Raw genomic sequence first — 27588 nt, 5'->3', positions numbered from 1 at the left:
GTAGATGGGGCTGGCCTGGAACTCAAGAGATCTGCTTGCCTCTGCCTCCTGAGTGCTGGGGTTTAAGTTATGTAACGCTTCACCCAGATCATTCTTGGGGGACTCTTGTATTAACGTTTGGTGTGTATGTATGTATTATGTATGATGTGCGTGCGTAGTGTAAAAGTCCACAAAGAGGGCAATGGATCCGTCTGAGTTGGAGTTTCAGTTGTGAGCTCTCATGGGGTGTTGAAAAATGAACCAGGCTCCACAACAAGGATAGTAAGGACTGTTAACGCCTGAACAGAAAAAATACTGCTTGTTCTCTTGAGGTTCTTATCCACCTCAAACCGCTGCCACGGACTCATGAGCAGTAGATGGGTCAAAAAACGCAGAGCATCGCCCGGGCAATTGTGACTGCGAGAAATTACATTGAGATTCAGGTCCACGTCGCTCGCTAGTTTAGACTCAATCCCGCATTCTTGCTCTGTCCAGGGGGAGGCGCTCACTAGTGGGCGGGGCGCTGCTGACGGACAGGTTCTGCGACCGTTACGGAGAGGCTGCACCGGATGTGGGGCGGACACCCCGGAAGCGGAAGGCGGCGCCTCCTCGGCGGCGGATTCGAGGGTTTGTTGTCAGTCGTGTCAGCTGGTGACTTGCCATGCCGTCCGATGGTCGCTGCTGGGAAACTCTGAGGGCGCTCCGCAACACCAGCAAAGGCCGCCTGCGCTACGACCGCGAGTGGCTGCTGCGCTACGAGGTGAGCGGCGGCCGGCGGCCGGCGGCCCGCGTTTAGCAGGCTCGCTAGAGACCGCGGTGGAGGACTGGGCGTGGGGACGGGACGGGACGGGCTGCGATCCTTTTTTTAATCTTCTGTATTAATTTATTTGCTTGGGCCTTCAGCTGTTGAGCATTACATGCAATAATGTCTTATACTTACCAATGGACATACAAATAGGCTTAACCGTGCCGGGCGTGGTGGCGCACGCCTTTAATCCCAGCACTTGGGAGGCAGAGGCAGGCAGATTTCTGAGTTCGAGACCAGCCTGGTCTACAGAGTGAGTTCCAGGACAGCCAGGGCTGCCCAGAGAAATACTGTCTCGAAAAACCAAAAAAAGAAAACAACAACAAGAAGAACAAAAACAAATAGGCTTAATCTTTTTGTCTTTAGGATGTTTTGGAAGAATGCATGTCTCTTCCCAAACTGTCTTCTTACTCTGGATGGGTGGTAGATCACATCCTACCCAACACCTCTGGACAAACGCAAGAGAGTGCTCCTTCTGATAATTCACCATCCTCTGGATCTGCATCTGGCCTGTACCAATCCTCACTACTAAAGTCTCCTGTCAGAAGTAGCCCACAATCCCCGTCACCCTCAACACCAAATGGAACCCAGGTAAGGCTTAATTTGCTTAAGACAAAAGACTTGTTGGCTGCAAGGTTGAAATGTTTAGTCACAGGACAGTGACTTGGGGGAGACGATTGTTTCCCATTGCAGATAATTGTATTTCCCGTATCATCCACTGTTGGTATGTGTGTATGCTCATGTGTGTGGAGGCCAGAAATCAACTTTAGGTCTTGAGTCTCAGAGGCCTTCATCTTGGGTTGTGAGGCAAGTGTCCCTCATTGGCCTGGAGCTCATCAATTAGGATTAACTGGCCAGTAGTCCCAGAAATCATCCTGTCTCTTCTTCTCTGGTGCTGGAACTCTTAAGTGCATGCCGCCATGCCATGTTTATAAGGATCAATAGAGTCAGACCTTAGGCCTTCCCTGCTTGTACTTTACCCATTTAATCTATCTCCCCAGCACAGAAGAAACACCAGTTTATTAAAGAGAAGCAGTGTAACACCAGGTGTGGTGGTGCACAACTTTAAGTGCAGCACTTGGAAGGCAGAGACAGGTGGGGTCCTGTGAATTCAAGACCATCCTGGTCTACAGAGCAACTTCTAGGCCAGCCAGGGCTACATAATGAAACTCTGTCTTAAACAAACAAACAAACAAACCCAAAACGAAAGTTTTGTGCTTCTTAGCCTTTTGGGGAAGATGGAATGTAAATGAGTTAGGGCCAGGAATGGAGAGAGAGAGAGAGAGAGAGAGAGAGAGAGAGGGACAGAGACAGACAGACAGACAGACAGACAGACAGACAGAGAGGAACAACATAGCAAAGTTGATGTCATAATACACAGTGTTCCCTGTTGTCTGTTCTCATTGGCAGCATGAACCTGGGGGAGCAGGGCCTACAAAACGAGGAAGGCTGATGTCTCATATGATAGCTAACTTTACTCAGAGCATCAGATAATTTATACTCTGAGGGAAAAGTCACCTGGGTACTGTAGTCATTCACAAGGACAAGCCACCAGTGGGAAAACGATTTTCCTTAGACAAATGTAAATGAATATTAACCAGTTGTAATGAATAATCTGAATTAAACCCATTCCTGTCTGCTACACGTAGGAGGGGGCAGTGCATATTCTGAGAACACATCTGTGTGTTGAAACTGAGGTCACAAGACTTTTTTCTTGGAGTTTTCTCACAAGTACTTAGAATTCTCGTACAACTCCATTCTTGGAGTTTTTTGTTTGTTTGTTTTGGGTTTTTCAAGACAGGGTTTCTCTGTATAGCCCTGGCTTTCCTGGACCTCACTTTGTAGACCAGGCTGGCCTCGAACTCAGAAATTCGCCTGCCTCTGCCTGCCGAGTGCTGGGATCAAAGGCGTGCACCACCATGCCCAGCGTGTACAGCTCCATTTTAGACTGTATTCTGACACTAAATTATTTTCATTATTGGTGGCTTATAAATTTAATATTGGTTCTTAGTTGGGTGTGTTAGAGTTTGGACCTCAAATGTTCCTCAGAGGATTCTGTGTTGAACTTTGCCCCTCTTGTGGCAACATTGAAAGGTGCAGCTTTGAGGAAGTAGATCATTCTCTTCAGAGAGATATACATAGATGGGTCATAATCTCATGTTTTATCAGGGGTGGAAACAGTCACTAGTGCTAAACTGCAAGAACTGGGTCCTTGTTGCGGCCCGCCCGCGGTCTACAACACGAACGGTTCAACTGAAAATGGCAGTTCAGGCTGAAAAGAGAGGAAACTAGACGGGGCGGAAGAAAAGAATGGAGCCAGGACAACAAGTTCTGATCTAGGCTCAATTTTACTAATTCCAGACACTCAGTTTATAAAGGAAGGGGGAGGGAACCCAATTTCCCGCCAAGTAACTCAGGGTCCAGTAGCAGGACGAACACGTGTGTGTGTGTGTGTGTGTGTGTGTGTGACTCCAGGCAGCAAAGGCAGGTTCCAGCAGTGGGCGTGGCAGGACGAATGAGCCGGTAGCTCCACCCTTGAGCAGGCAGGTTCCAGGCTGGGGGGAAGGGAGGCCACAGGTCCTTGTTTCCTAAATCTATCCCTGGCCCTTTCCTCCCTCTCCTGCTTCCCAGCCACTTAATGGTGGCTGCTTTTCTCCACCACATGCCTCTGCTGTCATGTTCTGCCTTAACACAGCCCAGAACCAGGAAACACATATACAGAAACCATGAGACCATGTACAGAAACCTCTGAATTGCGAGCCAAAAGAGATCTTGTTTTGGATAGTTTGTTAGGTGAACACCTAGAAAGCTATTCTAACAGAAAGCCAGCAAGGACGTGATCTTTGTCTCTAAAAGACAACATAAGTTGACCATGTTCAAAGTTTACTTATGCCGGGCGTGGTGGCGCACGCCTTTAATCCTAGCACTCTGGAGGCAGAGGCAGGTGGATTTCTGAGTTCGAGGCCAGCCTGGTCTACAAAGTGAGTTCCAGGACAGCCAGGGCTGCACAGAGAAACCCTGTCTTGAAAAACCAAAAAAAAAAAAAAAAAAAAGCTTACTGATTTCCTCATCTTTTTTTTTTTTTTTTTTTTTTTTTTTAAAGATTTATTTATTTATTATATGTAAGTACACTGTAGCTGTCTTCAGACACTCCAGAAGAGGGCGCCAGATCTCGTTGTGGATGGTTGTGAGCCACCATGTGGTTGCTGGGATTTGAACTCTGGACTTTCGGAAGAGCAGTCGGGTGCTCTTACCCACTGAGCCATCTCACCAGCCCCTGATTTCCTCATCTTGTATTTAGAGCACACATGAGTCCCCGTTCCCAGAACCTACTGCACCTCAGTCGTCCCGGGCGAGCAAGGTGGAAGGTTGCATCCGAATGTACGAATTGGCGCACAGAATGAGAGGAACCGTAAGTGAGAGCAGGGGTCGGGGTTTGACACTACAGAGTCGCTTTTTGGGAGATTCTTGGGAAGGAAACTAACTATGCTAATCATGATTTGCCACCCACTGACAGCTCACTTGGGGAGGTAGTGTGACAGTGAACTCTAACTGAAGTCTGGTTCTATTTTCTGACAGGTAGAAGGTTAAGGTCAACCTTAGCTATAGAACAAGTTTGAGACCAGCAGGGGATACATGAAATCCTGTCTCTAAAAAAGCTAGGAAGAAAAAGAATAAAAATAAAAACTAACTATAAAATGTTTTTTTAGAAAAATAAAATATATGGTAAGCAACTTGTGTTACTAAAAAAAAAAAAAAAATTTTCAAGGACAAGTCAGTGCTTGAATATAGAGCTTAATAAAAAAGCAGGTGATCCTATGCTCTGGAGTCTTCTGTGCTCTGAGGACGGAGGGTGGAGGTCCAGGAGCAGATGAGCCAGGTGCTGGGCCACAGCGAAAACAGGTGCTGACCCTTCTAGGAGGGCCTGAGGCAATGGCAGGAGGAGCAAGAGAGGAAGGTGCGAGCCCTCTCAGAGATGGCATCGGAGCAGCTAAAGAGGTTTGACGAGCTGAAGGAGCTGAAGCTGCATAAGGAGTTCCAGGACTTACAGGAAGTGATGGAGAAGAGGTGAGTCTTCCTGAGTGCAGGTATCTGTCTGTGCGATCAGCTTGATGCTTTCCCAGAGAAATCCCAAGGTGAAAAATAGGCAAAGAGGCTTCCAGTCTAGAAAAGTATGCAGCTTTGGAGGAGGCCTAATGTGACAGCAAGGGAGGCAGGAAAGGTCTTGGGAAACACCCCTGATCCTGCCTTGTTTATCAGTACCAGGGAGGCCCTGGGCCATCAGGAGAAGCTGAAAGAGGAGCACCGCCATAGAGCCAAGGTCAGTGCCTGGGACACTTGGCGTGATTGTATCGGTGTCTGTCTCTTGCCTCTTGAGGTTTATCAGTCCATCAACAGAGTCCTTCTGGAGACCTGGTCTGCAATTGTGCTCCTTGGTAGTGGCTCTGTAGTTACTCTTTCATTACTGGGACCAAGGACCCGAGAGGACAGAAGGAAAGGGGAGTGTTTCAGCTCCTGGTTTCACATGGCTCAGAAAGCCTCTGCTCTCTGGGTTTCTCTTTTCTTTTCCTCAGAGCTCAGCCTGTAGGGTAGTACCACCCACATTTAAGCAGCCCCCCCCCCCTTTGTTGATTATCCCTAACAATGTCCTCAGAAAGCTGTAGAGGTGTGATTTGCCACTCTCATAGAGCCAGTGAAGCTGAAAATTGCAATTAACTTATATATTGTCCCTGGGGGAGTCTATTTCCTCAGCCCATCTGTGAAAAGATGTAGCTCACTTAGGACTTGAGCAATGTGGAAAGGGAAAGCCACCCACACCCCAATGACTGACTCAGTGCCCCTTTCAGTAGATTCTCAACCTAAAGCTTCGAGAGGCAGAGCAGCAGCGGATGAAGCAGGCGGAGCAGGAGCAGCTTCGGAAGGAGGAAGGTCAGGTCCGTCTGCGCAGCCTGTACTCCCTCCAAGAGGAGGTCCTGCAGCTCAACCAGCAGCTGGATGCCTCCAGTCAGCACAAAGAACTGCTGAGTGTGGACCTGGCTGCCTTCCAGACCCGGGGCAACCAGCTATGTGGCCTCATCTCTGGCATCATCCGCACCACCGTGGAGGTGAGGATTACAGAATGACTGTTTCAGGTTAGGCACAGCTGCTTACACTCTAATGTGTTTTGTTGGGCAGTGCTGGTACTGGGAGGCAGAGGCAGGCAGATTTCTGAGTTTGAGGCCAGGTTGGTCTACAGAAAGAGTTCCTGGACAGTCAGGGCTACACAGAGAAACCCTGTTTCTAAGAACAAACAAATAAGATGAAAATTAAAGTAATGCCTGCCTGTTGGAGGAATACCAGTTGTCACTTGATAGCGGGATGAGATATGAAGCTATTGGACATTGGGAAAGTGTTTGCCTTGCTCACACAGCTTCCTGGTAGCGTAGCAAATAAGAGATATAAATACATTCAAATAGAGATTAAACTTATTTTATCTTCATTTTATTCTATATTGTATATTTAGCTGTAAATCCCGAGACAGAAGAACCATTAAGTAGAATGGAAGAAGGAAGCGAGTATCTGACAGTAAGCACAAGATGAACTGACATGTAAAGGAAATGCCCATTTATGTGAGCACGTGAAAAATGTAGAGACTGTACAAATTAGGAAATATTGGCCACATACTCTAAAATTTGATGTCTTAGATTCAAAAAGTACTCCTGCAGATTGTGCAGAAGGACAGACTGTTGTCGCTTTCTTTTTCCTCCTCTGAGAGCAGGAATGAAGCACTGGCAGATGGCTCTGAAAGCCAGGACAAGACTTGCCAGATGGGGGCTGGTGAGATGGCTCAGTGGGTAAGAGCACCCGACTGCTCTTCTGAAGGTTCAAAGTTCAAATCCCAGCAACCACATGGTGGCTCACAACCATCCTTAATGAGATCTGATGCCCTCTTCTGATGTGTCTGAACACAGCTACAGTGTATAAAAAAAAAAAAAAAAAAAAAAAAGACTTGCCAGATGGCCTTGCACCTGGGCCTGCTGAACCCAAGCTCCTCTCCTCACAAGGTGGCAAGAAAGAGCTAACTTGCTGGAATTATTTGACTTTTTTTTTCTGGGGAGGGGGGTGTCGAGACAGGGTTTCTCTGTGTAGCCCTGGCCGTCCTGGAACTCACTCTGTAGATCAGGCTGTGGCCTTGAACTCAAAAATCTGCCTGCCTCTGCCTCCCAAGTGCTGGGATTATAGGTGTGTGCCACCACTGCCCAGTATATATAATACACACACACACACACACACACACGTCTTGTCTGTGTTCATGTATGTACACTTGTGTGGATTTTCACAGAGGCTAGTTCTGGACCAAGAATTACTTGTGGCTGTGAGCTCGGAACCACTCAGGTCCTCTGTAAAATCAGCGCATGCTCCTCACTGCTGAGCCGTTTCTCTAGCCCAGGGGTTTTTTGTTGTTGTTGTTTTGTTGTTTTGTTTTTTGTTTTGGTCTTTTGGGTATTTTTTGTTTGTTTTGTTGTAGGGTCTTACTGTGTAGCTCAACATGGCTTGGAGCTTAAGGCACTGCTCCAAGGATTGAGAGCTAGGATTGCTGACACAATATACTTGGTTTTGTCACAGACTTTTTAAAAAAGACTGCTGTTTGCAGTGTTGCCAAATGCTTCAAAACATCCTGGCTGGCTGCTGTGGGGGTGGTGACTATGATAAACCTTCGGATGCTATGTTGTGTGGGTGCATGTTTAGAAATCAGAGGAGAATTTTTCAGGGTCAGTGCTCTATCTGTGGAGCTGCAGGTATCAAATTCAGGGTGACATAAGGGTTGTGAAGCAAGGACCTTCCCCACTGAGCTATCTCAATGGCTTTTTCTTTCTTTGAAACGGAGACTCACTGTGTAGCCCTGGCTGGTCTCAGAATTGTAGCAGTCCTCCTGCCTCTGCCTCTCAGGTGCTAGGGTTGCAGGCATGAACCACCACTCCCAGCTCTTTGAATTCTTTTTTTTTTTTTTTTTTTTTGGTTTTTTGAGACAGGATTTTTCTGTGCAGCCTTGGCTGTCCTGGAACTCACTCTGTAGACCAGGCTGGCCTCAAACTCAGAAATCCGCCTGCCTCTGCCTCCCAAGTGCTGGGATTAAAGGCGTGCGCCACCATGCCCGGCCTTTGAATTCTTAAGAGAACAGGAAATTAGTAGGCACCAACATTTGATCATGTATACTCACTGGTCCAACTGGTCCACTCTAAAAATGTACTGTGTGTAATATGACTCAGCACCACAAAAGAGGTCAATGTTAAGTATTGTCTCTCACTCTGATAGAGTGGTTATCCCACAGCAGAGAACCAAGCTGAGGCAGAGCGAGCCCTGCAGGAAATGCGGGACCTTCTCTCAGATTTGGAGCAGGAGATCACCAGAGCCTCTCAAGTGAAGAAGAAGCATGAAGAGGAGGCACGGGTCAAGCGGCAGGAGTCACAGGTGCAGCAGGGGCCAGGGCCTCCCACCCAGACCTCTGCACCCAGCCCAAGCCCAGTAGGAACACAGAATGAAGGTGGGTTGTGGTGTGGTGTGATGTGATGTGTCACACTACAGGACTGCCCAGTTCATCAGAACTCTTACCTAATGTGTTACATACAGTTTTGGTTGATCTGGAACCAATTCTGTATTGTACCGTCTTCTGCAGTCCTTGAAAAGCCTGTCTCCATCTAACAAGGGTGGCATTCCAGACAGTGCTACTGCTGAGCGTTTGTTTATTCCTTTTGGTGTTTTGAGACAAGGTTTTGTTGTGTAACCCTGGCTATCCTGGAACTTACTTTGTGACCAGACTGGCCTCGAACTCACAGAGATCACCTGTTTCTGACCCCTAAGTGCAAGGATTAAAGGATTCCAACTGTCCACAGTAGCTGGCTGTGATTTTGCCAGCTCCAGATAGTTCCTGTGATTGTGTGATGCTTGGCATTCTGGGGACTTCTCGTCGGGTATATAAATGCTAGGGCCCTTAGCGGTGGCGTAGGTTGCTTGTTGTTGTTGGCTGTGTTTTGTTAAGTAGTTGTGTCCCGAGAAGAACAACAAATTAGATATCATGCTGGTGAAGATCAAACTTGCCCCAAGGAAGTGAACACTCCTGATCATCAGGAAGTCATCTAATGATAAAGTCTCCCCCTCTGACCCCTGACTTTAGTCAGGGATCGATCTCTTTCCTTTCCTCTTTATCCTTTCTCTCCCCTATCTAGTGCTAGGGGGTTGGAAGAATGGAAGAAAGAAGAACACCCCCCCCCCCCAATGTAGCAAAAGGCCGGCTACAGGGATCAGCAGAGCATTGTGTTTAGACCAGATAGTCAAACCTCTTTCTACTTGCCATAGCAGTGTGACCTGGACAAGCAGCTTTTCTGTGCCTGTTTCTGGTTAAATGGAAAACATATTAGTATCGACTCTGTTGTGTGATTGTGACACTGAAGCAGCCAATGCATAGTGTAGTGCTTAGAACAGTCCTAGTGCAGATGCCCTGTCATATAAGCTCACTGCCACTAAGGCCTGTCTTTTGTTCTCAGACCTGCAGGTGAAGGTGCAGGATAGTACGATGCAGTGGTACCAGCAACTTCAGGATGCTTCTGCCAAGTGCGTGTTGGCCTTCGAGGACCTGACCAGCAGCAAGGATAGTCAGGTAGGGGAGAGATGGGTGGCCAAAATTGTGGCCCCACAGCCTGATGTTGTGAAAGAACATACGTGGTGTGTCATGGTCCTTCATTCTAGCAGCACGTGCTCAGCTCTGGACAGCCCCACTTACCAAGTCACCATTCTCTTGACAGACCAAAAAGATAAAGATGGACTTGCAGAAGGCAGCCACCATCCCAGTGAGCCAGATCTCCACCATTGCAGGTGGGTCAGATGGGTGTCTTATATTTGCAAACTCTGATAGCTGTGAGGTTCTTAACAGTGTTCAGGGCTGGAGAATATGGCTTAGTAGCAGGACACTTGACAAGTGTATGCAAGGGCCTGGGCTCCATCCCCACTACCACACACACCCACGTTCAGATGTATGTTGCATCCCTAGGTTTTTCAGTTTTTTCTCTTCAAACAGAAGATAGCTGGGTCTAATAGTACAGGCCTGTAGTCCCAGCTGGTTGAGGGAAAACTGAGGCTGTAGGATCATAAGTTCAAGTACAGCCTGCATGAAGTGCAACTCAGACCCTGGCCCCTGGCCTCCAGATGGCTTTTAATTTCTCATAAAGAGAACTTGGGAAGGAAGATGGGAGAACACCCACCTAGGAAGTCGCTTATAATCCTCACACTTTTCCTGTTTGTTTTGTTTTAGCATCGCCAAACTCCAAGACAGATGTATTAGTATTCTCCCTTAGGAGAGATGTAGAGAATAAGGCCAGACAAAGAAAGACCCTTTAGAGCTAGGGCTCAGTTTGACTTTCACACAGCTGTATGTGAGGCCTCTAGATTCCAGGCTGTACCAACAAGAAATAGAAGAGCAGCTAGAGAGCCCTCTTGCTTATTGTGCCCAGTGTCCTTTCAGCTTGTTGCCAAAAAGAAAAAAAAAAAAAAGCTGAGGAATGTTGGAGATTGTGCCCTGAGGCCATTTGTCCACACTTCCTTCCTGCCCTTTGTGTCCTGAAATTCTTTGTGGAACAGGGCAGAGTATAAATAAACACATCATGTGCTGGGGGTTAAAGTGCTGTTTTCTTTGTCAGTGACAGCAGAGGGGCTGGCTGCTGTGTCCTGCTTGTCCTCATTGCTTCCTCTTGTCACCATAGTCTCACTTCAGCCACAGCCAGGAGACAGAAGCAGCATGAGCCCCTCAGAAAGGCTGTTTTCTTTTTAGTCTGTTTTAGAGACAGAGGTGGCCTTCCTACCCTAGTCAGCTCTTGTAAAGGTCTGCCTTTGTTCACGTCCCCTGTCACCTGCTGACTCTGCTGTGTGTTCCCTTCCTCTGCTGGGTTCCTTTTCCAGTTTCTTTCCCTCAGCCTTTAAATGTGCTTGAGTGGCTCAGGCCACAGCCTTGGCTCCCTAGCTCTTGGGATCAGTCTCTAGTCCAGCCAGTGTTTGCATTTGGCCTGTGGACTATAAGCTTCTGTCTGAGACAGCTCCTGATGGCTGCTCCCCAGGCCAGCCACCTTCTCCTTTGTGAGTTCTTCAATCTCAGGGCCCTGCCTTGATTGTAGTGCTTCCACGGGGCCTGCTGTCACCCCAGAGTTCTGTTTATCCCTTGTAACCCCCGTGGTGTCAGATGTTACTTTTATGCCAGTGACTCCTAACTCCATCCTGGCTCATTCCTTTTTTCCAAGTTTCAGAGTTTATAGCAGCCATATTAGGGCTTCTCTCCTAGCTGTGTTTCGCCTCTCTCCTAACTAGTATATCTTTTCTGTGCCTCTTTTCCTTCCCTTTCCTTTAAGTAGCCAGTTGTCTGATAGACATCAGGAATGGTAGCTGGGAACCGGAAACAATCCACTTGTCTGTGCCTGTTCTGCTGTGAGCCTTCTGAGACCCAGCATACTCTGGATCTAGTGCAGTAAGGTTAAGTGAGCAGAGCGTGGTGGTGCACACCTTTAATCCCAGCACTTGGGAGGCAGAGGCAGGCAGATTGAGTTCGAGGCCAGCCTGGTCTACAGAGTGAGTTCCAGGACAGCCAGGGCTACACAGAGAAACCCTGTCTCGAAAAACCAAAAAAAAAAAAAAAAAAACCAAGGTTAGGTGAGCAAAAGGAAAAAACAACTTGATTCTCTCACTGAAAATGGCTGATAACAATCAGTGTAGGGAAGATTTCTAAGTGGACATAGGCTGTGGGTATAGTAGCCATATCCAGTATGGGGTAGACGGGCTGGTTGCGAGATCCAGACTTGTTATGGCCCTTGGAAGCTCTTGGTAACATTACTAGCAGGAGTGCACTGGGGAGAGACCTTGTCTTAGTCAGGGTCTCTATTCCTGAACATACATCATGACCAAGAAGCAGTTGGGGAGGAAAGGGTTTATTCAGCTTACTCTTCCGAATTGTGCTGTTCATCACCAAAGAAAGTCAGGACTGGAACTCAAGCAGGTCAGGAAGCAGGAGCTGATGCAGAGGCCATGGAGGGATGTTCTTTACTGGCTTTCTTCCCCTGGCTTGCTCAGCCTGCTCTCTTATAGAACCCAAGACCACCAGCCCAGAGACGGTCCCACCCACAAGGGGCCTTTCCCCCTTGATCACTAATTGAGAAAATGCCTGACAGTTGTATGTTATGGAGGCATTTCCTCAACTGAAGCTCCTTTCTCTGTGATAACTCCAGCTGTGTCAAGTTGACACAAAACTAGCCAGTTCATACGTGTATAGAGGTGGACACATTTAACATCCAAGTTAGTTCATCTATTCTGAAATTACTCATCCTGTCATTTCTGTGATGTCTTCTTAATTCTTTTTGGGTTTCTTCCTATATCTCTGGTTTAAGGGATATTTTTGAGTCACTAGTGAAAATATCACTTCTGAAGGGATTATAGGAACTCGATATTTTCAGCTGAAGATGCTGGTCCTTTGATTGTAGGTACTAGAGTAATGAAAACAAATTCCAGGGCTGGTGAGATAGCTCAGTGGGTAAGAGCACCCGACTGCTCTTCCAATAGTTCAAATCCCAGCAACCACATGGTGGCTCACAACCACCCGTAATGAGATCTGATGCCCTCTTCTGGTGCATCTGAAGACAGCTACAGTGTATAACATGGAAAAAATAAATAAATAAATAAATCTTTTTAAAAAAAAGGAAAGAAAAAAGAAAACAAATTCCAGTCTGCTTAAGCACTGGAGGAGCAGGGTTTGTCTTTTTTTTTTTTTTTTGGTTTTTCGAGACAGGGTTTCTCTGTATAGCCCTGGCTGTCCTGGAACTCACTTTGTAGACCAGGCAAGCCTCGAACTCAGAAATCCACCTGCCGGGGGCTGGTGAGATGGCTCAGCAGGTAAGAGCACCCGACTGCTCTTCCAAAGGTCCTTAGTTCAAATCCCAGCAACCACATGGTGGCTCACAACCATCCATAACAAGATCTGACTCCCTCTTCTGGTGTGTCTGAAGACAGCTACAGTGTACTTACATATAATAAATAAATAAATCTAAAAAAAAAAAAAAAAAAAAAATCCACCTGCCTCTGCCTCCTGAGTGCTGGCGTGCACCACCACGCACAGGGTTTGTCTGTAGACCAGGCTGCCCTTGAACTCAGAATCCTGCCTGCCTCTGCCTCCCAAGGGCTGGAATTAAAGGCGTGCATCACCACTGCCCGGTGGCCTGTGGTTTTAGAGGTGTTGTTTTGTGCTGTTAGCCCTGTCGCTTTGGGCACAGCATGATGGGGAACACTGGGCAAGAACCCTGGACCTGGAAGCTGGGAAATGAAAAACAGATGGGATCGAGGTCCTTTAGATTCCTTCCTTCAAGGGTCTGTCTGCTCATCTGAAGACCCCATTCTAGTTCCCACCTGTTAGAAATTACCTCCCACTAGTGCTGTGCTGAGGAGCAAGCCTGTCCCTCATGGAGCTTTGGTGATCAGTTAAATTTCCACCAATTAGTAGGCAATTGAAAATCCAAATGCCAGGAGTTTACTTCTGGGTCTCTAAGGGATGCCAGCCCCAGAGAAAGAGACATCAGCCAAAGCAGAGAAAACCTTTAAAGGACTTCCATGCTCATCTGTGCACGCATTTGTGGAGGCCAAAGATGGACTGGGTGTCTTCCTCTATAGTATGTGGAGTTGCTTTCTTGCTCATTCGTGTTCTCTCTTTCTAGGTAGATTGATTTATTTACTTTATGTATGTGAGTGTTTTGCCTGCATATGTCTATGTATCATGTATGTGTCTGGTGCCCAGAAGGCTGGAACAAGATATTGGATCCCCTGGAAATGGCATTATGTACAGTTGTGAACTGCCTTGTTGGTACAGGGAACCTGGGTCCTGTGGAAGAGTAGCCACTTCTTGTGACCACAGAGTCATCTCCCTAACCTATTTATTTGTTTTTAAAGATTTATTTTGAATTATATGTAGGTATGTGCAAGTAAGTGATATGACCTCCAAGGCACCAGCTCTCCCTGGAGCTGGAGTTAGAGGGGTGGTTGTGAGACACCCATGGGAGCTGGGAATCAAATTCAGGTCCTCCACAAAAGCAGTATGTGTTCGTCATTGCTGAACCATCTTCCTAGTTCCTCCACCTTGTGCAGTAAGACAAGGTTTCTCACTGAACCTGGAAATTAACATTTTGGCTAGACTGGCCGATCAGTGGATCCCCAGGATCTGCCTGTCTCCACCCTCCTAGTAGTGGGGTTACAAGCCTGTGTTGTCACACTCAAGAGTTTACATGACTGCTAGGGATTCAAGCTCAGTCCATGGTGGTTCAGCAAGTATTCCATCCACTGAGCCATTTCCCCAGCCCACAGTTAGATGTCTAGCTGCGATAGTGTTGGGGCTTAAGATTCTAAACTTCTAAACAAATGGATCTCTGTAGGGGCTCTGCTTTGTCACTGTATTATGAAAGAGATTGGCATGAAGTTGTATGTTTGACAAGGTCTCATACAGACAGACTAAGCTGGTCTCAGGGTCACTCCATGGCTGAGGCTAGCCTTGAGTTCCTGGTCTCTGCACCTTTTCCAAGTGCTGGGACTAAAACAGGTGTGCACTGCCATGTCCAGCTGCAGCTTCATCTTTTTATTGCTTTTTCTTTCCTGTCCAGGTTCAAAGCTGAAGGAGATCTTTGACAAGATCCATAGCCTTCTCTCTGGAAAGCCTGTTCAGTCTGGTGGACGTTCCGTGTCTGTCACTCTTAACCCTCAGGGGCTGGACTTTGTCCAGTACAAACTGGCAGAGAAATTTGTGGTGAGAAATCTTGTTGTCAGAGGTCTGGGCAGAAGAAGCCGGCAGATAGTACTGAGCCTGGCTGTGGGTACTGAACCTGGCTACGATACTAATTTGAAATTGTGCCCATTTTTGTGTTCCTAGAAACAAGGGGAGGAGGAAGTGGCCTCTCACCATGAAGCGGCATTCCCCATTGCAGTGGTGGCATCTGGTATCTGGATGCTCCATCCTAAAGTGGGAGACCTCATTCTTGCTCATCTCCACAAGAAGTGTCCATACTCTGTTCCTTTCTACCCAGCTTTCAAGGAAGGGATGGCTTTGGAGGACTATCAACGGTGAAATGGTTTTCTCTGCTCTCTCACTCTGGGGCACATGGTAGCATAAGAATAGGGATGTGTTCTCATTCTTGCCTGCAGCTCCTTCTCTCTACTGTTAAGTGTCCTGTCTGAAACCATGACTGGGCTACATAGCAAGAACCCTATCTCACAAAAAAGGGTAAAAAAGTAATGTCTTTCATGCAAACTGGACATCTTTTAGGATTTGTAGATTTGGGGGTGATAATTGATGATAATCACCGTAGATTACTGAAAAGAATACTGGATCTGGGATCTAGGAGTCCTAGAATTGATTCATCTAATGACTTCACAAAATAGTGTAAGCCATTTAAATCTCACTGAGAAGCTAGCTATCTTAGTTAGGGTTACTGTTGCTGTGATAAAACTCCATGGCCACAGTGACTTGGGTGGGAAAGTTTATTTCACTCACAATTTCATATCACAGTCCATCGTGGAAAATAGGTAGGACAGGAACTCAAGCAGGGCAGGAACCTGGAGGCAGGAACTAATGCAGAGGCCATGGGGGGGTGCTGCTTCCTGGCTTGCTCCTCGTGACTTGCTCAGCCTGCTTTCTCACAATACCCAGGACTGCTAGCACAGGGGTGACATCACCCACAATGGGCTGGGCCCTTCCTTATCAATATGCCTTCCCAGGCTTGCCTATATCTGTTTCACAAAGGCATTTTCTCAACTGAGGTTCCCTCTTCTAAGGTGACTCCGGCTTTGTCAGGTTGATGTAAAACTAGCCAGCACCTAAACCATTTCCATTTAGATCACATTATAGATAGTGTGAGCCAATATGTGGCTGGGAATTGAACTTGGGATCTGTGGAAGGGCAGACAGTACACTTAACTGCAGAGCTATCTGTACAGCCCCAAAGCAGTTTTTTCTATCTGTGAGTGTTCACTGGTGAGTTTGCTTTGCAGAACTTTAATACAGAAATTTGATGGATGCCAGTGCTTTGTACAGACATATTAATAATATACAATAATGATGCAAAGTGTGACTAGTAGTACCTTTAGCCATAGAAAGAAAGAAACCTCTCTGTCACCCTTATTTTGGTGGCATTCTGAATCTTTTTTTTTTTTTTTTGGTTTTTCGAGACAGGGTTTCTCTATGTAGTCGTGGCTGTCCTGGAACTCACTCTGTAGACGAGGCTGGCCTCAAACTCAGAAATCCACCTGCCTCTGCCTCTTGAGTGCTAGGATTAAAGGTGTGCACCACCACTGCCTGGCGCATTCTGAATCTTATCTTCACACATAGGATGCTTGGCTACCAAGTGACGGATTCCAAGGTTGAGCAACAGGACAACTTTCTAAAACGCATGTCTGGGATGATCCGTCTGTATGCCGCCATCATCCAGCTCCAGTGGCCATATGGGAACCGGCAGGAGGTAGGTAGACCAGGCCTGCTGGGGTAAGGATGGTTGTCCAGCATCCACAGCAAGTGCAGCCTTTGTCACTCAGCTCTCTGTTAACTGGGACAAACAGCTTTCATGGAGGAAGCATCTACTGCTTGGTGGCTTACCACAGTTGTGAGAACGTTTTGATCTTACTTTCCCTTCGTGCGTTTTTTTTGGAGCCATGGTAAGGCAAAGCTTCATGGCAGAAGCTCGGGCAGTGCAAAGTTGCTTCTGGCAACTGGCACGTGAAAAATGCGAAGGGATTCCCAAAGGATGGAGGGACATCCCCAGTATCCCCTTCAAGGGTATGTCTGTCCTCAGTGACCTAACTTATTCCAGCTGGGCTCAGCCTCCCAAAGGTCTCACACTTGGAGGTAGTGTCAGAGGCTTGAGACCAAGCCTGTGACTCAGCCTTTTTTGTTTGTTTGTTTTTGTTTTTGTTTTTCGAGACAGGGTTTCCCTGTGTAGCCCTGGCTATTCTGGAACTCACTCTGTAGACCAGGCTGGCCTCGAACTCAGAAATCCGCCTGCCTCTGCCTCCCAAGTGCTGTGACTAAAGGTGTGTGCCACTACCGCCTGGCTTGTTTTTGGTTTTTTTGGGTTTTTTGTTTTTTGACTCCGCCTTTGAGAACTCTTGCAAGCTGTCTTTAAGAGAGACTGTGCTGTGGAGTAATGAGGTAAAGAGAATGGTAGGGTCGTGGCTGTATTTAGGGAAGTGGATGTTGTTTAGTAGGCTACTTTTTTGAATCAATTTAAAAAGCTTAGTAGCTTCCTCTGTTGAGGCCATAAAGAATTAATCTTAGAACAGATTCTCCATGACAAGTTTTATTTATAAAAGTTTCAGCCAGCTGTGACATGCTGCCTATAACCCCAACACTCAGGAAGCTATAGCAGAAGAATGGCAAGTTCTAGGTCACTCTAGATTGCATAGTGAGACCCTGTCACTACAATACCAAGAACAGACGAAAAGTGTGCCGTGGAGAGGCATAGTGACACAGCTTGAATCTCAGTACTCAGGAAACAGGCAGTAAGTTCAAAGCCAGCCAGTGCCAATGCCAGGGAAACCCTGTCTCAAAACAAAAACAAAACCACAAAAACAAAATCGAAATCCACCCAAACAAAGTCAAGTGAGGTGATTTACCCCTATGCTTCCATTCTGGGAGACTGGGCCAGGGAGAATTGCTGTGAATTTCAGGTCAGCCTGGGCTACAAAGTTAAGACCCCATCTGAAAAAAAAAAGAAGGTATTGACGATACTGGCTATGGACTCCCCAAAGAGCACATCAGATATCATGCCATGTTCTGGGAGCCTGGGCATAAACTACAATATTTCCAAAAAGAGTTTCCTTAGCTTTTGGTCTTTGTGTTGTGTCTTGTATGCGTGGTTGTATGGTCTGGGCTGAGTGTGTACACTGAGACTTGTGTTGTGGATACAATGAGAAGAAGTCATGACACAGCTGCTTCTCTTCCAGGCTCATCCTCATGGCTTAAATCATGGCTGGCGCTGGTTGGCACAGGTCTTAAACATGGAGCCTCTCTCAGATGTGACAGCTACCCTCCTGTTTGACTTCTTGGAGGTAATTCCATTATTAAATGAGAGAAGGGTTGAGGTGGACATGGGTGAAGTGAGTGAGGGGCAGCGTGAGTGGACCAAGAATGAGCTCCTGTTACCCAGTTTCTCCTGAGCGTGGAGACAAAACAAGCCTCCATTTTGTTTTTTTCTCTTCCTGGCCTTGACTTCTCTTTCCCTTAGGCTAGGATGTCCCTTTCTTTTTTTCCTCTTCATGTTTGTGGGGTCCTTACAGCTGGCAAGGAAAGCGATCCAGGTGAGGGAAGAATGAAATTGGGTTTAGGTGAGTGGTACTGGGCCAAGACTTCTCAGTCTAACATCAGCTGGGGTATTTTGCCATATTTAAGCATAGCACATTTCTGTGCCAGAAATTTGCCTGCCTCTGCCTCCCAAGTGCTGGGATTAAAGGCGTACGCCACCACTGCCCGGCTTGGAAAAAAGGTTTTCAATAACAGTTACCACAGCCCCATGAGTACAAGAAAGTTTAAGACATGTTTACATTGAAACTCTTTACAAAGTACATATGGCTTCATCCATAAGATGGGTTGTCATTGACATAGAAACAATGCTCAAGATAAGGCTCTAGGGAGAAATGACTGAGGTAAAGATAATCCTTGTGGGAGGGAGTCCAAATTGACCTGGCCCTGAGGTAACACGGAAGTCATTTAGGCTGTTGACAGTTCTCACAAGGATAAGTTTTATGGCCTAGAAGTAATAAGGTTTATAGTGAAAGGGTCTGTCTGGGATAAGTAAAAAGTAATAAGTTCTGGAAGATATAGCCTGAGCTGGGCGTGGTGGTGCATGCCTTTAATCCCAGTGCTCGGGAGCCAGAGGCAGGCGGATTTCTGAGTTTGAGGCCAGCCTGGTCTACAAAGTGAGTTCCAGGATAGTCAGGACTACACAGAGAAACCTTGTCTCAAAAAAAACCCAAAAACAAAGATATAGCCTTAGCCTGGCTCATCATAAAGCCTGTGATCACCAGGCTGTAAAGGGTGGCCGTTCCCAGCAGTCCAGGTGGAGGACACATTAGAAATCTCTTTCCTTTGAAGGATGCCTGCAAGTTTAACTTCCCTGGCTTTTCCAGTGGACATCTGTGTGTACAAGCACTTTTGGCTCTCTACAGTAATGTACATCCCAGCCTAAGCAAAAAGCAGACTTCACTTTAGGGAATTGAATAGTGGAACCATGGTTGACTGTGGGGGTGGATCTCCCAAGACCCTGGAAACAGCAACTAGATCACCAGGCACCAACACAGTCTCCCTGGCTCTAGTCTTCCATAAATGTTCTTGCTTCATAAGCCACTTTATTTCCTTGCTTTGTGCACTGTGGAGATGCGTCCTATCCTGGGCTCTCTCTCAGTCTGTTTCTTTACCCAGTGTGGTTGGCGGAATCAGTATTCCATCTTATTCATGTTTTCCAGGAAGAAAATGCAAGCTTGGGTCAGCTATCTCCCTCCCTGGAAACATCATACATTTCTGCCCTTGGGAACCACTACTATAACTCTCTGGGCTGGAAATGTTAGGTGGACCAGGCTGGCTGGGAACTAAGAGACCCACTTCTCTTTGCTTCTGAGTAATGAGACGCTAGGCATGCATCACCACACTCAGCTGAAAGAGCCAGTGCTGAAATAAGCTTCAGGGAGCTGGGCATGGGACTGCATGGCTGTAGTCCCAGCACAAAGGAGCCTCAACAGGAGGATCACAAGGTTGAGATCAGCCCAGGCTATTCAATAAGACCTTGCCTCAAATTAATGACTGGTGAGGGTTTATGCCCTGACAAAACTGAGGCCCTTAGGCCTGTAATTCTAAAAGTCCGTAGTTACCTTATAACTCATGACATTATGGTACATTAATGCAGATGCTGAGTCTTTGAGACAAGTAGCATTCTGGATTCTTACTAAGGCTAGGAGGAATGCCACCCTTCAGAAAGGCTTTGTTCAGTATGGTAAAAGTATTCGTTAAGCCTTGACAGTTGACTTAGGTGGAAGTGAAATTAGAAGAAAGTTAGGTGTTTTGTTTTGGTTTTGGTTTTTGGTTTTTCGAGACTGGATTTCTGGCTGTTCTAGAACTCACTCTGTAGACCAGGCTGGCCTTGAACTCAGAAATCCGCCTACCTCTGCCTCCCAAGTGCTTGGATTAAAGGCATGCGCCACCATGCCTGGCTAGGGTGGTTTTTCAGAAATCCGCATGCTTCTACCTCCCGAGTTCTGGGATCAAAGGTGTGCACCACCATGCCCCGAGAAAGTTAGTTTTTTGTTTGTTTGTTTGTTTGTTTGTTTGTTTTGGTTTTTCAAGACAGGGTTTCTCTGTAGCTCTGGCTACCCTGGAACTCAGTCTGTAAATCATCTTGGTCTCAAACTCAGAGATCACTGGCCTCTGCCTCCAGAGTGCTGGGATTAAAGGCGTGTGCCTCTGCCCAGCTGGGTTTTTCTTTAATGTCACAGATGGACTTGAGGCCTTATGCCTGGAGACAATGCTCACAAGTGAACTGCCGCTCTGTGCATAGAGAGTTGGGTCAGCTAAATGGCACGGTGGCTAAGGAATTTGACAGGAGGGACAGGCAAAGGGATGACTGTTTTTCTCTCGCAAGCTGATGTTTGTTTCTGCTCCCGCTAGGTGTGCGGGAACGCCCTTATGAAGCAGTACCAGGTCCAGTTCTGGAAGATGATTCTTCTCATCAAAGAGGACTACTTCCCCAGGTATAGGCTTGTTGAGCAGACCACTGGGGAGTTTGTAAGTAATGCCTGAAAGCTAGGCATCATGAAGTCTAAAGTACCTGTGCAATAAGTATATATATAAAGTTTTCCCCCCTTGGCTGAGTTTTTATTTTTGATCTTCTCTTGTCCTTTTGTTTTGTTTTGTTTTGTGAGAGAGTCTTTGTAGCCCAGACTGCCTCAGAGCTCTTCTTGGTCTTCCTGTCTCTGCTCTTTTCTTTTCTTGTTTTTAATTTGTATTTATTCTTCTCTAATACAATATATCCCCACTGCAGCTTCTGCTCCCTCCCCTCCTCTTAGTCCCCCCACCTCCCCTCTCCCTTGGATCCACTCCTGGGCCTGGGCTTTCCCCAGAGAAGAACATGCCTCCCAGGGACATTGACTGAACATGGTATAACAAGATACAAAAAAGAGCAGAAACCTTTATATCAAGGCTGGACGAGGCAACCTAATAGGTGGAAAAGAGTCCCAAGAACAGGCAAAAGAGCCAGACACCCTCAGTCCCACTGTCAGGAGTCCCCACAAAACTCCAAGCCAACAAGCATATATATATACATATATGCAGAGGATCTAGAGCAGACCAATGTAGGCTCTATGATTGCTGCTTCAGTCTCTGTGAGCCCTGCTCACCTGATCACTTGGGCCATGCTCTCCCACAGTGTCTTTGACCCCTTTGGCTCTTACATTTCCTCCTCATCATCTTCTGTAGGGTTTCCTGAGCTCTGAGGGGAGGGACCTAATACGAGACCTCCAACCTGGGTTCTATCTCTGCCAAATGTTTGGCTGTGGGTCTTGCATATGCTATATTTTAAAGTTATATTTGTTTGTTTATTAGGGGAATGGGAGGGTGGGTTATGCACATGCCATGATGTGCATATAGTAGCTGTGGTTTTCCTTCCATCATGTGGAGTCAAACGTAGGTTAAGTCAAGCTTGATGACAAGAGCCTTAGGCCCTGCTGAGCCATCTTACCAGACCAGTGTGGTATTTTTTGACTTATGTGAAAAATGAGATAGTGTTATGATTGGTCATGTGCCTAGCATGAGCAAGCGCTTCAGTTTGCACCTCATGATGGATATGGGGATCTGTTTAAAGATAATATTGCCAGGCAGTGATGGCGCATGCCTTTAATCCCAGCACTCAGGAGGCCAGCCTGGTCTACAGAGTGAGTTCCAGGATAGCTGGGGCTACATAGAGAAACCCTGTCTGGAAAACAAGAGAGAGAGAGAGAGAGAGAGAGAGAGAGAGAGAGAGAGAGAGAGAGAGATCTTTCTACTCGTCCTTCCCTTTTCTTTTTTTGTGAATATTTATTTTGGGGGCTAGAGAAATAGCCCAGTGGTTGGGAGCACTGGATGTTCCTGTAGAGGACCTGAGTTCAATTCCCAGCACCCACATGGCAGGTTACAGCTGTCTGTAACTCCAGTTCCAGGGGCTCCACAGTACCAGATATGTATGTGGTACACACATATGTGCATGCAGGCAGAATACCCATACACAGAAAACAAAGTGTTTTAAAAAGACTTATTTTCAATTGTGTGAGCATTTAGGAGGTTCAAAAACACAGACACACACACATATAAACACAGCGTATGCAAGTGCTTTCAAAGGCCAGAGAAGTTGGAGCCCCCAGAGCTAGAATTACAGGCAGCTTTGAATTGCCCTTCCTGGGGCTGGGAATTGAACTTGGATCCACTGCAAAACCAATCAGTGCTCTTACCCACCAAGCCATCTCTCCATCTTTTTCTTCTCTTTAATGTTTGAGTAAATAATTTTGGGTTTTGGAGTGGGTTGTTTTGTTTTTGTTTTTGTTTTTTAAGATTTATTTATTATTATATCTGAGTACACTGTCGCTGTCTTCAGATGCACCAGAAGAGGGCGTTAGATCTCATTACCGATAGTTGTGAGCCACCATGTGGTTGCTGGGATTTGAACTCAGGGCCTTTGGAAGAGCAGTCGGTGCTTTTAACCACTGAGCCATCTCTCCAGCCCTGGAGTGGGGGTTTTTGTTTGTTTTGTTTTGTTTTGTTTTGTTTTTTGTTCTTTAAGACAGGGTTTCTCTGTGTAGCCCCGGTTCTCCTGAACTTGCCTTGTAGACCAGCCTGGCCTCAAACTCAAAGATGTGTCTGTCTGCATCTGGGTCCTGAGTGCTGGCATAAAAGGTGTGTACTACTATACCTGGATGAGTAAATGATTTTGAAATTCAAACAAATATCTGTTACATATTGTTTCTTTTTAAAAAAGTGTTCATTCTTCTTTCATGTGCACTGGTGTTTTTCAACCTTCAGTGTATCTGTGTGAGGGTGTCAGATCCTCTGGTACTTGACTTACAGACAGTTGTGAGCTACTATTGGGAATTGAACCTGGGTCCTCTGGAAGAGAAACCAGCGCTCTTAATCACTAAGCCATCTTTCCATCCCCTAAATACTGTTTCTTTTTTTTTTTTTTTTTTTAAAGATTTATTTATTTATTATATGTAAGTACACTGTAGCTGTCTTCAGACACTCCAGAAGAGGGCGCCAGATCTCGTTACGGATGGTTGTGAGCCACCATGTGGTTGCTGGGATTAGAACTCTGGACCTTCGGAAGAGCAGTCGGGTGCTCTTACCCACTGAGCCATCTCACCAGCCCCTAAATACTGTTTCTTAAGGAACGGTATAAACCTGGTCTACAGAGTGGGTTCCAGGACAGCCAGGGCTAGACAGAGAAACCCTGTCTGCAAAACAAAACAAAACAAAACAAAAAACAGTATAAATTAGGAAGATGTTGAGATAAGACATTGGATGTTGGATATTGGTGATAGAGCACTTACCTAGTGCACTCGAGGCTCCATGTTTACCCCCACACTCACACAGGCACAAGCACTCATGGGAAAAATGTATTGACTTTTTTATTTTTTATCTTATTTTTGAGAAGTGGCTGAAAGATTTCACTCTGTTCATGTGTGTACACACATGTGCGTGTGTATGTGTGTGTGTGTGTGTAAGTCGGGGCAAACATGCACGTGCAAGTCAGAAGCCAACATGGGGCTTTCTGTCACTCTTAACTATTTTTTGGGACAATGTCTCATGAACCTAGAACTCTCTGATTTGGTCACATCGGCTGGCCACCAAGGCCATGAGCTCCTTTTGTTGCTGTCTTCCAGCTCTGGCTCATTAGTGCCTGCCTCCACATCTGGCTCCACATCTTTCTATGTCTATGCTGGGAGTAGAACTCAGTGCTTCATGCGTATGCAGCTGTGGCACTTTACCAACTGAGCAGTCTCCTGACCCTTTTGGTTTTTGTTTTATTTTGTTTTGTTTTTGTTTTTGTTTTTTGAGAGAAGGTCTCATTTTCTAGCCTAGGCTAAACTTGGAATATACTATGTAGCCAAAGGTGACACTGAATTCCTGCTGCTCAAGCCTCCTGTGTGCTAAAGATTACCAGTGTATGCTCCCACACCTGGGTTTGGTGTGTTTGAATGTTCTTTCTAAACTCCCCATATTATCTGAGATGATGATAGCAAGTGGTCCTGAACCGAGCCACTGAGATGAGCTTCTCAGGGAGTTAGGTGGAGAGGCTGGTCTGCTGACTAGATTGTCTGCCGGACAGCTCTGTGGCTTTCACCTGTCCACTGGGAAGAGCTCTTGTAAACTCACGGGGGCTCCAGGTAGGAAGGCCTTGGCCGCACTCATCCTACCTGCTAAGACCTCAGACAGGAGCACTTGTTTTCCTCCCTTGTCCCTTCCGAAGAACGGTGAGGGCCAGGTGAAAGAGCAGCCAGCATTCATTAGAAGAGTCAATGGATCTGGTCCTCACCTGATGGAGTGTTGAGATTCCTCACAGGAACGACTCACAAGTCTCTCTGTCTCTCCACCTATAGAATTGAAGCCATCACGAGTTCAGGACAGATGGGCTCTTTCATACGTCTGAAGCAGTTCTTGGAGGTAAGATGTTCTATTCCAGCATGCCCCAACTGTAGCAAACTTGTGTCCTTTAGTCTTGGACCTCCAGACCTGATGCTCTCTCTTCTGTTTTCCCACACACTGCCTTTTGTTTGTAATTCCCTTGTCATTTCCTCCCCACATTGCCTTTCAGGCAGCTGTCCTAAGAGAACAGTAAGCTGTATGCAATGAATCTCTAACAAACTTACTTTTCCTTGTCAGCCAAGGTTCTCCTGTGTGTCTCGGGGCTAGGGAACTATTGAGTGTGGCTACTGAGTCCATGGGCTCGTGTGTTGCATGTTCAGTTGAACTCTCCTCTGTTTGCAAGGACCAGGGCATTTAACAGGTCATCTACCTCTGTGAGGTAGTCCACTGATAGCCAGCTTCTAGGAGCCTTGACTACAGAAGTGGTACCAAATGAGGCTATGCTCTGGGGAAGGAGGGGTGGGTGGGCAGACCTAATAACAACCTTTTCCACAGACCCATCAGGTTTTTTCCTTTTGTCCCTTGGCATCATCTTTTGTCCGTTCTTTCCTTGGTTTAAGCATTTTTGCTCAGCATCCCCCATTGTGAAATGCTAGAAGCAACCTTGTTTTCTTTGTGTCTCGTGTCCAGAAATGTCTGCAACGCAGGGAGATTCCTGTACCCAGAGGCTTTCTGACAACTTCCTTCTGGCGCTCCTGATGTCCTCCGCCACACTGTGTGGCGGGAGGGGCAACAATAAAGCAACTGAGACAGCGGGCTTGGAAGAATCACGTCAGATTGAGAAATTCGTCAGTGTGTTTTTATATATCTGTACCCCGTGAATAAGGCTTTTATAGTTCACAGCCTTTGTCAGTCCTGTGTCGGGTTTGGTAGTTCTATAGGCGTCACAGACAGATAGAGAAGTGGCCTTTCTAATTCTCACAGGTTACAAGAAGAGGTAAGAGGGCACTTAGCACTTGGTCTCTTCTGTCTGTCGCTCAGGGAGCTGGTGATTCTTTATCTGCTTGACTCGGACCTGTAGTGAGCCCTCCATTTTCCCTCCACGCTGCCCCACTGTTCATGCACATACTTAGAAAGAATAAGCCTCCTAAGAGTCCCTTATCAGGTATCAGGTAATGTTTGCAGTCTTACACTGTGTGGCTTGTGGCGTATGTGTGTATTCAGAAGACATGAATGATGTTGGTATGGACTGCACCCCAGAGTGTATCAGGGATTGGGTATATGGATCATGACTGGGAGCATGCACTATAGAGAACTCTGTCCCCTTGATTTAGAATTTGGCCCCTGGCTGGCTGAGGATGCTGTACTAGATTACGTACCTTTTTGTTGTTTTTCCAACAAGAATTAAGACGGGTTGACCTATGGCTTTGGGTGTAAGCTGAAGACCATCAGCACTGTGTGCGTTGGGGTTAGGAGGAGCTGACTGTCTCAGTTGGAAGCTGGTATTTGTTTGCAAACACATTGACTCTGTTGCAGAAGCCGAGCCTCAGCTCTGGTCACGCAGGCCTGTGTGGCAGGCATTCTCTTTAGTACTCTCGAACGGCTTAAGCATTTTAATTGTGGACTAGAGTTCCCAAAAAAGTAATAAAGCTTGAGTTTTTAAAAGTCCTGTGCTGATATGTGGTTACCTCAATATTACCTGTGTCTTGTGTATGAGCTGTGTATGTAAATCACATGGACATGACTGTGCAGGACTAGATATGCAGTATATGGTCCTTCTCTTTATCTACTTGACCTTCACCTTGGAAAGACTGGTTTTGCATCCCTTTTTTAAAAATGACGTTCCAGTAACTGACATTGATCTAGCAAGAGATGTAGGGGGTTGAGGTTATAGCATCACCTAATGTGCAGAGACCTTGTGCTCCAGCTGCAATGCCCCTCCCAGGAAGAGAAGTGAGAATAGCTCGGCCTGCTAATGTTACAGAAGAGAGTGATCACTTGGGTCAGGTGGCTGAACTGCATTCATTTTTGTTTTGTAACCTGGGTATATCTCACCTCTCTGAACTGCACACCTCCATTTACAGAACAAAAGAATTGTTGCTGCAGTCTTCATACTGTGCCTGGTAGTCGATTCTGTGTGGAGTTTCACCTTGTATATCCTGGAACTTGTCTCCCTCATTTACAGGGCTACCTGGCAGAGCCCACAGAGAATGGTGTCCTCATAGCCTCCTACCATTTGCTTTTCCCATCTACCCAAGGATGACATCTGTTTTCCACAGACCATGGCAAGGAACAGGGTGGGATGTATCAACTTAGGCATAAAAAAGTGGGTGGGCTCAGACCTTCCTCAGTCAGCACGTGGAGCCGTGCAGGTTTCAGAAAGGCATTTCTTCTGGACACCACTACTCCACTAGGAAACTGGCCTCTTTATAACCGGAAAACTGGTGCTAAGTTGAATGGGCCCACTCAAATTGTACAGCTTACAGTTTGCAGAACCACTGAGCAGGACCCCATGGAGCTATGGCTCTCCACACTGTCATAGCGATGTCACTAAGTGTGTATGTGAAGTTCTATATGTGGACACGTTCTTCTGTCAAAAATAAAATGAGAAGCTGGGAGTGATGCTGCATGCAGGTGAGCCCAGCACTGAGGCAGCTGAGAGAGGAGGATTGAGATGGACAGCAAGGTCTGCCTGGACACCATAACAAGTACTAGGCTGAGCTGGGCTACACGGTCAGACTGTCTCAAACAGATGGAGTGTAAGGTTAGGGGATTAACATGTCCAGCCTGCTCTGGAGGCTCACAAGGATTGCTTCATCCCAAGACTACACAAGGCAATCTCTATCACCAGATTCTCTCATAGTCCAGACTGGCCTCAAGCTGCTTTTTCTATGGAGAGATAATCTTGAACTTACCTGATTCTTTTTTTTTTTTTTTTTTTTAATGGTTTTTCGAGACAGGGTTTCTCTGTATAGCTGTGGCACTCACTCTGTAGACCAGGCTGGCCTCGAACTCAGAAATCCGCCTGCCTCTGCCTCCCAAGTGCTGGGATTAAAGGCGTGTGCCACCACGCCCAGCTGAACTTTCCTGATTCTTATGCCTCCAACCTCTCTAGACTGGGACTACAGGCTTTATGCCACAGTGCCCAACATCGTAAGTGT

At 46.6% G+C, this 27588-nt stretch overlaps 1 protein-coding gene across 1 annotated transcript; it reads left to right on the top strand.

The window, feature by feature from the left end:
* The first annotated feature begins 577 nt into the window (after window positions 1-577).
* Gle1 (GLE1 RNA export mediator) lies at window positions 578-26095 on the top strand. The gene is made up of 16 exons (XM_021156319.3): window positions 578-739; window positions 1151-1375; window positions 4086-4196; window positions 4704-4852; window positions 5045-5105; window positions 5635-5889; window positions 8081-8309; window positions 9310-9422; window positions 9568-9637; window positions 14443-14585; window positions 14709-14899; window positions 16163-16292; window positions 17773-17877; window positions 20486-20568; window positions 24442-24505; window positions 25118-26095. Exons 1-16 carry the CDS (start codon window positions 641-643, stop codon window positions 25184-25186), a joined length of 2097 nt encoding a protein of 698 aa, XP_021011978.1. The 5' UTR covers window positions 578-640; the 3' UTR covers window positions 25187-26095.
* The last annotated feature ends 1493 nt before the right edge of the window (window positions 26096-27588 follow it).

This window comes from Mus caroli, unplaced genomic scaffold (genome assembly GCF_978045245.1).
Source record: "Mus caroli unplaced genomic scaffold, Mus_caroli_1 scaffold_2, whole genome shotgun sequence".
Classification (NCBI taxonomy): domain Eukaryota; kingdom Metazoa; phylum Chordata; class Mammalia; order Rodentia; family Muridae; genus Mus; species Mus caroli.
The sequence above is the reverse complement of the archived record's forward strand: the minus strand, read 5'-3'. Positions and strand labels throughout refer to the sequence as shown.

Bases quoted from the DNA above. Each gene is read 5' to 3' on its own strand.
- Gle1 (XM_021156319.3), top strand. From the start codon at position 641: ATGCCGTCCGATGGTCGCTGCTGGGAAACTCTGAGGGCGCTCCGCAAC. The intron at 740-1,150 runs GTGAGCGGCGGC...TTTTGTCTTTAG, and splicing joins AGTGGCTGCTGCGCTACGAG to GATGTTTTGGAAGAATGCAT. The intron at 8,310-9,309 runs GTGGGTTGTGGT...TTTTGTTCTCAG, and splicing joins AGTAGGAACACAGAATGAAG to ACCTGCAGGTGAAGGTGCAG.